General features: G+C 31.8%; 2 protein-coding genes across 3 annotated transcripts; one reads left to right on the forward strand and one right to left on the reverse strand.

The window, feature by feature from the left end:
* The first annotated feature begins 6,315 nt into the window (after nucleotides 1-6,315).
* On the forward strand, nucleotides 6,316-8,047 carry LOC21399578 (zeatin O-glucosyltransferase). Its single transcript, XM_024161521.1, has 2 exons — nucleotides 6,316-6,666; nucleotides 6,755-8,047. Exons 1-2 carry the CDS (start codon nucleotides 6,316-6,318, stop codon nucleotides 7,667-7,669), a joined length of 1,266 nt encoding a protein of 421 aa, XP_024017289.1. The 3' UTR covers nucleotides 7,670-8,047.
* A 355-nt stretch (nucleotides 8,048-8,402) lies between these two features.
* Nucleotides 8,403-11,127, reverse strand: LOC21399580. Of its 2 annotated transcripts, XM_024161531.1 has the most exons (5): nucleotides 11,020-11,127; nucleotides 10,156-10,290; nucleotides 9,929-10,060; nucleotides 9,101-9,496; nucleotides 8,403-8,666 (listed from the first exon to the last, which is right to left on the reverse strand). In XM_024161531.1, exons 2-5 carry the CDS (start codon nucleotides 10,281-10,283, stop codon nucleotides 8,528-8,530), a joined length of 795 nt encoding a protein of 264 aa, XP_024017299.1. In that variant the 5' UTR covers nucleotides 10,284-10,290; nucleotides 11,020-11,127; the 3' UTR covers nucleotides 8,403-8,527. The 2 variants fall into 2 exon arrangements, with proteins under 2 accessions (XP_024017299.1, XP_010090198.1); XM_010091896.2 differs by lacking the exon at nucleotides 11,020-11,127 and having other exon boundaries at nucleotides 10,156-10,314.
* Between the last annotated feature and the right edge of the window lie 1,138 nt (nucleotides 11,128-12,265).

Raw genomic sequence — 12,265 nt, forward strand, 5'->3', positions numbered from 1 at the left:
TACTCACAATGCTACTTGTAAACCAACAAGTCTGTCTCATAGTCATAAAACTCTAGCGCTACTCAACTAAAAGCCTAGAGTTGCACTCTCGATTTATATAGCACATTTACAAAGCTTTAAATAGCTCTCGTCCATGACTCAATATATTAGTGTATCATCCCCATTGGATATCCATAATCGACTTGAGGTCAAGTTCTGTTTTACCTTCCCGTTTACATTTATCTTATGTTCCATTACTGCTCCATTAGAAAATAACTATTCGTACCATTACGAATAGTAAATCATTATATAACACAGAGTAGTCTAATGGCCGAGCGCTCGTATTTTTCAATCCATAGATAATGCATAAGATGATATCATCGACTCCTTGTAGGAGCTATAGATTCCACTATCTATGAATAACGAATATACGCATACACGAGTCATACCCCCAATGTACCGGGTAAGCGTACCTTTACATAATGTGAGGATGTCTCCCTTTGGTACATTAAAAAATACAAGTCAAGCATACATGTTCATTATCCATATCAAGATTAAGATGACAACATATAATTCGTCAAAAGTGAATTGTTTTATTCAAACGGAATTATTAATTAAAACAATTCAACTTTGGTCCGACCCAATATAGATTTCACTGCTAGAAACTATATCAATGTCTCTACCCATAGAGTCGCACCTCCGACGACCAAGACAAGCTGTCTCCGTTAGGAAGTAGACAACATAACAATCTTAACATGAAAAAAGTGCCCAACTTTATTCATTCGATTGTAGATCATAAGTTTTAGACTATCATCTTTAAATTTCTGTCTTTCACATGTTCTTCTTATTACATGCATGACCTAAAGATTTATAATGATAGTCTCAGACTTTCCATTTGCTTATCATACATTCAACTAATATGAACATAATGAGGACAATACATAGATATATGAAATAAATAATTCTTTATTAATAGACAAAATGTCTCAAAAAATATTGTTACATTTATTCTTAAAGGCATAAACGCTATTTTAAATTTGATGAACTTTGTTGATGTTATACGGATAACTTTGGACCAAGTAGACCAAATATTTTGTTCTCCACATTTTTGCTTACCTCCAATGTCGAAATGTTAGAAATTTAAAAACTTATGAAGTATACATATTTGTTGTTGTTGTTGTTTTGTTTTTTTGTTTTTTTGTTTTTTTTTTTTTACGGTGTGTACCATACACACACATATGTATATATTTATATATTTGTCATGCAAACATGATGATTAAATATTATCTTTACCAGTGGTATATCGAATATGATGATTCATGTACAGCATGTTCTTTGGTGATAAAAATCTTGTGGCGTGTCTATATTTTTATCTTTAATAAGCTATATTGCAACAAGTTTGGTATGATCGCCGTTGGCATTCTTTCAAACGAATGTATTGAATCTATAGACTATTTGGCTTTGCATATTTCATAATATAAATATTGGATAATTTTACGATTATAAGTGCAATTATGACGAGGTCATGAAAACTGATATTAGACGTGGCCTCTATTTTATATTATTATTAAGCAAATAATATGGGATGACCTCTATTTTATATTATTGTTTTTGTCTATAATTCTCCTGAAGTGAATATTGCATATTTGATGGTCGTGGAACTTTTAATAATTTCTCAATTTCCCAATTATCAAATAAAACCGTAAAGGGCCCGTTTAGTTTGCTGATTCGAGTTTTTAATTTAAGTTGAGATGTGATTTTATGTGAGAACTTTTTACTGTAGCAAAAAAATTAAATGTGACTGTTTCTGAAAGTTTTTTTAAACTCGAATCGGTGAAATAAACGGGATATTATCAAAAGTGCGGAAATGTATTAATTATAAGAAAATTTGCAAAGTTTGCAAACTCACATGAATTATAAATTATGAAAGTTTGAATTTTTTTTTTTTTTTTTTTTTTTTTTTTTTTTTTTTTTTTTTTAACAACGTAGATAACGTGTCAAAATATTTTATTGTGTCTCTATTATCTCTGTCTTTCATATTTTCTTGTAGTTAATCTTTTGTGCTATTTTCATTAATGCTCTGTAGTTAATCTTTTGTGCTATTTTCATTTGTTTTCTAACAGATTTATTGAAACTTGCTCTGTTTTACATGGGGATGAAAATCCACGTCCGGAACTCGTTGTACAGAGCATATAACATATTTCCATTACAAAAAGGTAGTTTGATACTAATTAGAGCTAGTAGTATTCCATCTAGTGATATGACAAATATAAATTAAAAAGAAAAAAAAAAGAAAGAACGAAAGAAAAAACTCTTGGATACCGCCTCTGAGATTCAAAATCTGACTCTTTTTGTTCTTTTCTTAATTTTTTTAGGTACCTAATTTCTTAGTGGGCCCCGTTCATTTAGTAAATTTGAATTACAACTCAAGTTTTTTACTACAAATTTTTCTCATACAAAAACTTAAATTCAACCTTTTCTGTTATAATATTTTCTCTCACATGAATTCATTTTTTAACTCGAGTTCTTAACTCAAAACGAGTAAAATGAACGAGGTCAAAGTGTGTTCCTTGACATGGGTGGCAATTCGTGCTAATGAGTCGTGTTCATGTCCAATCTGTTTATTATTCGTGTGAGAGAACATCAAACCAAACATGACTCATTTATTAATCGTGTTAGTTTGCGCACGTAACCCATTTTAAATGCATATATTAAATAAATAATTGATATAAGTATGATCTATTTAACATAATTATGACACGTTTAATAGTTTATTAATCAATTTATCTTTTCTTTTAAAAAATAAGTATAATTTATGTAATAATTTTGAAATTCATGGTATTTGTATTCACTACACCATATAAAATTTTAGGTTACATCATATATAATTAATTTATAAATGACGCATATAGTTAATCGTGTCAATTCGGGTTACTTCGAGTTAGAAGGTCAATCATAACTCATTTATTAATTGTGTCAATCGTATTAACTAGAATATGACCCAACCACATTTATAATAAACCAAAAATCCTTTAATTCGATCCGGATTTCAAGTCGTGTTATCGTATAATGACTTAAATTACCATCATATTTCTTAATTATTATTATCTATAATGTCAAATGCGTTTTTTCTTTTTTAATGTTTTTAATTGGAGAAAAAGGATCCTCAAGCCCGCGGCCTAGCGGTTACGTGACAATCTATTGAGACCATAAATGGATCACAAAGGAATCTAAATTATGCTTTCGGTAATATCTAAAGAGTAAAAAGTGACATCAATTTAAGTCATATTTAGCCTTAAGTCTCAGATGATAGAATCCTCATAGATAGTCCTTCACTGCTATATTTGAGGAGAGAATTTGAATTTTGCATCTTCAAATGAGATAATATATGAAATCAAATCACATAGAAGTTATACCTACAATCACTATATAATACCTAATTTTGATTGAAGAAGATGTGCATTCTTTGAATTTAGACATCTTTGTGATATTCATTAAATTAAGAACAATTTTTATCCTTGAATAGATTCATAGTAATTTCGAAAGAAAGTAGCCTTGTCTATATTACTTGCAGTGCCTCCGCAATTTTGATTGAAGAAGATGTGCCTCCACAACTCATAAGTGCTCTCTAGAGCCAAAAAAAAAAAAAAAAAAAAAAAAAAGGGAGGTAAAAGACTCGGTCAATTATTTTTTTTTAATATTTTATTTTTCGTTCAAATTAATCAAGTTTGTGATTGAGTTTAATTCATTTCTTAAAGCTTTAATTCTCGGAATTATTAAGTTATATTGTAGTATGTTGACATTTTTCAGAAATTTTCTTAAATTTAAAGTCTCCGAATTATGAGTTTATATTGTAGCATGTTGACATTTTTCAAAAATTGTAATAAATAGCAGATTTTTCAAAATTAAGTAAATAGTAAATTTTAAAATTATTTAAATTAAATAGCACTCTACTAGGTAAACGTTTCATTATGATTGGTAAAAAATAAAATATGTTGTAAAAAATCTTTATTTACGTAGGAAAAAATATTTTAAAAGTTATAAAAATAAACTTACATGGAAAACAATCTTTTTACTAATAGTAAATAAAACATTTACACGGTAAACTGCTAGTTACCTCAAATAGTTTATTATATGTTGTTTACTTAGGTGACGTTTATTTTAAGAGTTCTGCCTGGTTTATAATCATTGTTCTTGATTCTGCAATAGTGTTTTTCTCTCACAAAAAATTTGAATTTAAAAAATCAGAATCATAAATCATAATTTTGAACCTATGAACCAAAAATCACCTTAATTTAATTTCAAAAATATGTCATTTACTACATTCTCCCTTATGTTTTTTATTCATTTGGCATTTAAAGTCAAATTCTAGAGTATAACTGAAACTTTTTTATGATTTTTGAAATATTGTAAATTCATAGTTAAAACACGGGATAATAGAAACTTAAAAAATATCTATGTAAAAACTGTAGTTTAAAAAATTTCAGTGGACGAACGAAAGGAAAATTGTAAAATTAAAGAAGTATTTACACAAAATGACCAGTTTTGGGCTCTCTTTTTACTATATATACACAATTTAACAATATTACTTGGATGTCTATCTTAGATAATCGGAATTTATCATTAAAAACGTGATCCTCATTTGATTTATATTTCAAAAACAAAACTGTTCTGATACAATTATCTAAAAAGCGTTTTTCATACATATAACACAGATGTGTTAAAGAATCTCAAAAAAAAAAAAAACGTAATGGTCCTCAAAAGGGTTTAAAAAAGATAAAAAGGTCAGTACATGTCAATATACAGACTTATGTGCAAATAGTTATTCGAGGACATTGCTTTTTTCACTCTTTTTATAATGGACACATATGTAAATCACTAAAATAGTGGCTCGACACTTCGTCGATTCGAATTTTTAATTCAAACTGATATATGACTTTATGTATGAGCTCTTAACTGTACTAAAAAAAGTTATATGTGACTTTTAATGAAAGCTTTTAACTATAACAAAAATGAAATTAAAAACTCAAATAAGTGAAATGAACGAAACCAGTATATTTGCTTGGGTTTAATGTTGAAAGGCTCAATGCCTTTTTAGACGTAGACGGTCTCTACCATTTTCTACAAATTATAAGAACAAAATCATTTCTACCAATTATAAAGACCATGTCACCCCTTTGTAGTTAATTTCAAATTTTCACTACAAAATTATTGCCTTAACTAGTGATTTCAATATTTTCATAAAAATAATAGACTGATTATTTTATAATAAATATAAAAATTACTGTTTCTTTAAACAAAACAAAAAAAGGAGAAATTCTCAAATAAAAAAAAAGAGAAATTTGCCATTATTACTAATGCCTCGTTCACTTCACGGATTCGAGTTTTCAATTCGAGCTGAGATGTGATATTTTCTAAGAGCTTTTCACTGTAGCAAAAAAAAAAAAATAAATATGATATTTCTTGAAAGCTTTTTACTGTAGAAACTTAAAATTGAATACTCGAATCGGTGAAATAAACGAGACCTAAATAGATAGATTCTCTTCCACGTGGAGCTGTTTCTCGAATTCCTGGCAATGGGGTCGCGTGAGGAGGAGGATGTCGGCGTTGTGAGAGGAGAAGGAGAGAGAAGAAGAAAAGGAGAGAGAAGAAAAAGAGAGAATGAGAGGGGAGAAAGAAAGGAGATGAGAATTAGGGTTTATTTTTGGGTTAGTTTTGGTATTTTGAACGTTGAAAGTGATTTGTTTAATAGAAAAAGAAAATAAAAAGGATGTTCAATTAACCTCAGCTGTGGCACAGCCTATGGCATTGGTTATCGGTAGAATTACACATACATGCATTTTATTTTTAGAAAATTTTATTTTAATATCTTGTGTTATATTATAATATGAGTTTAGTATTCTTTATTTTTAATAATTTTATGCTGATATCTTAATTTTTAAAAAAATCTTCTTTTAATATCTCAAAGTAATTTTTTGGGACATAAAAAGATAAAATTATTCTTATTATTCTTAATATATACACATTTTAAATAAGACTGCAGACGATTCCTATATAGTAAAACAATCATATATTGACATACCCAGTTCAGATATATTCCTAAAACGCAGAAGACTTCAGATATATTCCTAAAACGCAGAAGACTTAAACCTTGCTTTATATATATATACATATATATATATATATATATATATATATCGAGAAATAGCCACACCAATATTCATCATCAAGTAGCCATGAGCCAATCCTCATCACCATCAGTTGTGGTCGTAATGGTTCCCTTCCCAGCTCCGAGAATTCATCAATAGCCACACCAATATTCATCATCAAGTAGCCATGAACCAATCCTCATCACCATCAGTTGTGGTCGTAATGGTTCCCTTCCCAGCTCAGAGCCATCTCAACCAGCTCTTGCAACTCTCTCACCTCATCATTTCCTCCAACAACAATCTTCCAATTCACTACTTAGCCTCCCCAGCCCACAATTCCCAGGTCAAATCACGTTCACTCGTAACAAATTATGCTAATAACTCGAACCCTAACTTTGTCTTCAATACCAAAATCATTTTCCATGACCTTCCAATTCCTCTCCCAAGTCTTCTTCCCACCACTTCCCCAGACCTCCTCCACAAACCAATGGCGGCTCTTCTCCATTCCCTCGCGCCCACCGCTACAAGACTCGTCATCGTATACGACATTTTAATGGAGCCTTTTATCGAGAAAGTTATGGATTCCATATCTAACGCTGAATCGTGCGCCTTCTACAGCATATCAGCTTTCACTACTTTCACCCTTCAATGGGAGTCCATCGGAAGAGTTGGGTTATAAGCTTCCATGTCGTGATGAATGTTTTCCACCTGACATCAACAGGTACCTCGATCATCGTGCTCGGTGTATGAAACCCCGAGGTAACGGATACATCAGTAACTCTTGTCGATCAATTGAAGCGGCTTTCTTGGATCTTTTAGAGAATGATAAAGAGCTTTTAGGCGGAAAAAAGATATGGGCAGTTGGGCCATTGAACCCTGTCACGTTAGAATTAGTGAATTATAGACAAGAAGACAAGTGCTTGGAGTGGTTGGACCAGCAAGAAGTAAACTCTGCCTTGTACATTTCTTTTGGAACAACAATTACACTCAAAGATGAAGAAATAAAACAGATGGCTCTTGGGTTAGAGCAAAGTGGGATAAAGTTTATCTGGGTATTGAGAGCTGCTGGTGATCAAGAAGATGTCAAAAGAGCTCAACTACTTCCAAACGGGTTTGAGGAGAGAGTGAAAGGAATGGGGATGGTGGTGAGAGATTGGGCGCCCCAAATGAAGATTTTGGGGCACTCATCAACTGGTGGGTTTTTGAGTCACTGTGGATGGAACTCTTGTATGGAGAGCATTTCCATGGGAGTGCCCATGGCGGTTTGGCCAATGAAATCGGATCAGCCAAGGAATGCTGTGCTAATCACACTAGTGCTCAAAGTGGGGTTCGTTGTTAGAGAATGGGAGAAAAGAGAGGAGCTAGTGAGTTCATCAAGGATTAGTGATGTTGTGGAGATATTGATGAAGTCGGAGGAAGGAAATGAGGTGAGGAAAAGGGCTGAGGAATTGGGTTATGAAGTTAGAAAGTCAGTTGAAGAAGGAGTTACTCGCAAGGAGTGGGATTCCTTCATTGCTCATATCACTAGGGAAACGTGTTGATCTTTAAGACAAGCCGCACTGCTCTAGAGAGTAATTTATCGTCATGAATTCAGGTACGCTTCCGTTTATTGGCATATTGATTCTTGGTGATCCAAGAGGAACGTTTCTTGGATTTCAAGTAATGGTTTTCACAGAAGGATATTTCCTAACACATCACCAGAGAGTGCTAATTCATCTGAAGAAATTATTTGGGCGTTGAACTTTAGCTACTGGTTATTAAGAGATATTACTCTCCTATGTAAGACATTCCAGTACCATTATAATTATTGCTGTTATGTTCTTGCAGTTGATTTGTTTCTTTACGTAAGACATTCCAATGCTTTTTGTACCATTATATTTGCTGTTGTTCGATCTGTTGTTATTGATTCAGAATTCTTCCTAATTGCTAAATGTGTCGCTCTTCCCCCTTAAAATGTATTAAAACTAAAACTTCAAATATAGATAGCTAACAAAAGAGTTATGAGCATACAATTCATGTGCCTTTTACGTAAGTGAGGGTGGCAATTCGTGTTAGTTGGTCGTATTCGTGTCAACCCGTTTATTAATCGTGTCAGAAAACATCAACCTAAACACGGCCTGTTATTAAACGTGTCAAAAATATCAACTCAAACATGACCCATTTATTAATCGTGTTAATCGTGTCAACCCGTATAACTCGTTTAAATTAACATATTGAACAAATAACTAATATAATAATGACTTATTTAACACGGTCAAGACAGATTTAACATGTTTATTGGTCAATTTATCTTTTTTTTTAAGAAAAATAAATGAATTTTACCTACAGATATTGAAACATAATCTTCATACCATTTTCCTTTTGCATCTGATTCCGGTCGCGAACAATAAAACTGAACATCAAGGCAGAACAGGAAGCTCCACTTTTTTAAAGGAAAAGAAACTCACTCGTCCCTGCTCTACATGACAAAATTTCGGAGGAACTCCTCGACAATGTCTTTTGAGGACTTCAAATGTCATTTTTGATGGCGGAGAACCACTGAAGAAGAACAAGATTCATACATTAAAGGGGAATTCTCTCTTCCTGATTTGTTTTCCATAAAAGAAAATAAATACTAACGAAATTGTTTCACCCCTGAAAGGCTAAAAATAACAAGTTCTCTTATAGTTGTTTCTCAGTGAAAATTCCAAATACAGCAAACGTGTAATCTACACTAATGTAAGATCACAGCATAGAATTGTCACATGCAGATATTCAAATACAAAACATTAAAAATGAAAGAAAAAAGTGAAAATAACAATATTCCTAATAAATAAGAAGAATTCATTCAAGCAACACATTTAGAAAAGAACACATCACTGATGAATTTAAGCTCACGCATATTACTACAGCAAAATAAATAAATAAATAAAACAAAAAACCCCAAAAAAAAAAGCTCATGCATATCATACATATTCACGAAAGCAAAATACCTAGAAAAGCAGAGCACAAAGATTGGATCACCAGGAGAAGACTTTCTAAACTTGCTGTTTGGGGGATAGACGTCAAAAATTGGTTTTACTTCGTCAATCTGCACTCTACTGAACATTGCGGTTATGGAGGTCGTGTCTTCCGATTTCAAGTCTGCTACTTTTTCTAAGGAGCATATAGGAAAAGAAGATCCACTATTGCTGTTGACAGTCTTCAGAGACCAGGGGATATCATGTCGCGCAACAATGTAACCAAGAGACTTCAGTTGCCTATAGGCTTGAAAGTACTCCCATGAACATCCATTATTTTGATCCGAAATTTTTGCATACATATCTTCCATAGAAAGACGGGTACCAGCATCATCCATTAGAAGAAAAGCTCCAAGTTCAGCCAGAAACCTTAAAAATGATTGTGATTTGATAATTATCCAATCCAATATAACAAGCAAAAGAGAAGAATGCATCTTAAACAATAAAAGCATTCACAGGTACATTATTTTCAAACTCCTCATGAAACCGTCGATTTTTCAAAATCAGACCTTCAGCTCAAAGTTACAAGAAGGAGCAATTTCATAATTCAACTTTGGAACCAGCTTTCTTTTCTTCTTTTTTTTCCCCCAAAAAGAAAGTTCAACTTAGGGAACATTGTTCAAAATATTGGCATCAAACTGCTGCGGGTGTTAAGATGAATATGTTAATATAATTGATATAAAGTTCTGGGCAATAGATAGATCGTGTTACATCAATTTTATATTTCATAGCCAAAAAAGAAGACAAAAACTCTGCATATAGAACAGGTGGAAACACAATCAAAACAGCAATTGCACTTACAAAACTTCTTCAATTGAGCAATAGATTTTTCCACCACGAACTATTCCCGTCGTACTCCAAATTGGACCCTTTAGAACTTCGACCTCAGCCATTCCCATCTCATTAATCCAACGACCCTTTGATAAAACTTTCCTAGATTTCAAACAAAGCAAAATAAATAATTAAATCCTTCAATGTCAAAAACAAATAATAAAAAAATGAAAACTTGAAGATGAAGAAGCCTCTACCTAGGCTGCAACTTGGACACAGGTACAGAAGCATAGCAAAATTCTTCATCATCTTCACCAGAGTCATGATCATGGGTCTCACCATCACTCGCTTCTCCCAAACAAGTTTCTCCTTTTTCGCTCTCCATCAAACGGCTATATTATGACATTTTCTATCTTATTCACTTTCAAAAAGAAATTCAAAACTAAAATCCGGATTAATCCGTGCATAATTCCCTTGGCATATAACTAAGCAAAAGCACTGCTTAGAACTAAGTAAACGTGAAACCAAAAATACTAACAACGGAATTAGTACACTTAAATGGACATAACTATGAAGTTTTCCACCATAAAACAAGCATAAATGCAGCGAAGTTCAATTTGCAAACGTTAGCCAACAAAGTCGCCGAAGTAAAAAGAAAAAATATATATATAAAAAATCAAGCCCGCAAATTTTTTGCGCAATCGGTTTTCGAAACCAACACCAATTTATCTTCCTTCATTCATAACACCAAAAACAAAAAAAGACTCGTAGAAGTTATAAACTCGTGTGCTAACCAACCAAGTAGATGTAAAATCCTAACTCACGCCTTTTCACAAGCACCTGATGTGCAAATGTGACTAAAATATTCGTTTCGTTAAACAGCAAACATCAACACTTCTGGAGTTGCACCACCAAATGGAAACATTACCAAAATTCCACGAAAAAATCACATCAAATTATGAGTGGCGATGATTGATACGTAAGGAATAAGGATGTCAATGGGCCATACAACAAATTTAAATTACCACGAAAAAAAAAATACCCAAACTACTGACAACGGAAAACAAGGAAGAGCTGCACCAGAGCAACACAGAATCCATTTAAAAGTTACCAGAACATACCGATTCGGAGTGGAGCAAGATATTCAAGAAACGATGACGAACTTAACGCTTTCACTACTGGCGAGAAGTCTGATGAAGAAGCGACTGTCACCGAGGTAAACGACTCGAGAAATTTGCTAGAGCGATTGTCAAAATGAAATTAACAAAATGATATTTTCTATTTTTTATGATCGTAAAAAATAATCGTTTCTGATTGTTCTGTAATTATTTTATAAATAAAAATTTTTAAAAAGTTATTTTTTTTAATAAAATTTTTCTATGGAGGGCTAAGGCGAAACCCTTGTACAAGCATTGAAATAATTGAGGTCTAATTTATTTTATTGATTTGAATTTAGAATTTGAATTTTATTATAGTAAAAAATTATTCTGTTCATTTTACCGATTCGAGTTTAGAATTTGAGTTTTGTTACAGTAAAAAGTTCTCATAAACAGTCACATCTAACTTTTTTGCTATAGTAAAAAGCTCTAACATAAAATCACATCTCAACTCGAATCAGCGAAGTGAACGAGCCCAATAAATAGATGATTGCCCTTCTTTTCTTCCTTTTTTTTAATTTTTCACCTGGAAAAAAGTCCACGTCAACTGATATGTGGAAAAAATAAGAGAGTACTTTAAGGTCTTGTTCACTTTATAGATTCGAGTTTTTAATTTGAGTTGAGATTAATATTTTCTGATAATTTTTAACTGTAATAAAAAATGTTAGACGTGATATTTTTTAAAAATTTTTAACTGTAAAAAATATAAATTAAAAACTCAAATCGATTAAATATACGAGATCTAAAATGGGTAATGTACGTATTGTCCTCAACTAATTGGATGGTTTATAAAAAAAGAATCTAGTAGGGGTTCTAAAATCTTGGACGCACGGGAGAAACTCTCAATGTGTACATATGGGATTGATTGAAATATTCGAATGGTGCGTTTAGAACTCGTTCTAAAATGATTTTATTTTTTGTATGAAAATAGAAATAAAAATGTTTTCAATCTCATAAAGAAATTATTTTTAAAAATACGTTTTGGTAGTTTTATCAAGAGATTGTTTTCAGTATAAAAAAATCAATTAATGTCTCTCTTTGTGCTCGAGAGAGGAGAAAACAGAACAAAAAATAAAAAATAACTAAAAATCATTTTTCATTTCTCTTTCATTTCACTAAACTAAAAAATCTTTTTATTTCCGTTTTTTGTCTTTAATTGTGCCAAACATCGTTTCTCTCCTGTTTTCATTTTTTCTTTCTCAAAAAATGT

The sequence above is a fragment of the Morus notabilis genome, unplaced genomic scaffold, assembly GCF_000414095.1.
Source record: "Morus notabilis unplaced genomic scaffold, ASM41409v2 Scaffold305, whole genome shotgun sequence".
Lineage (NCBI taxonomy): Eukaryota > Viridiplantae > Streptophyta > Magnoliopsida > Rosales > Moraceae > Morus > Morus notabilis.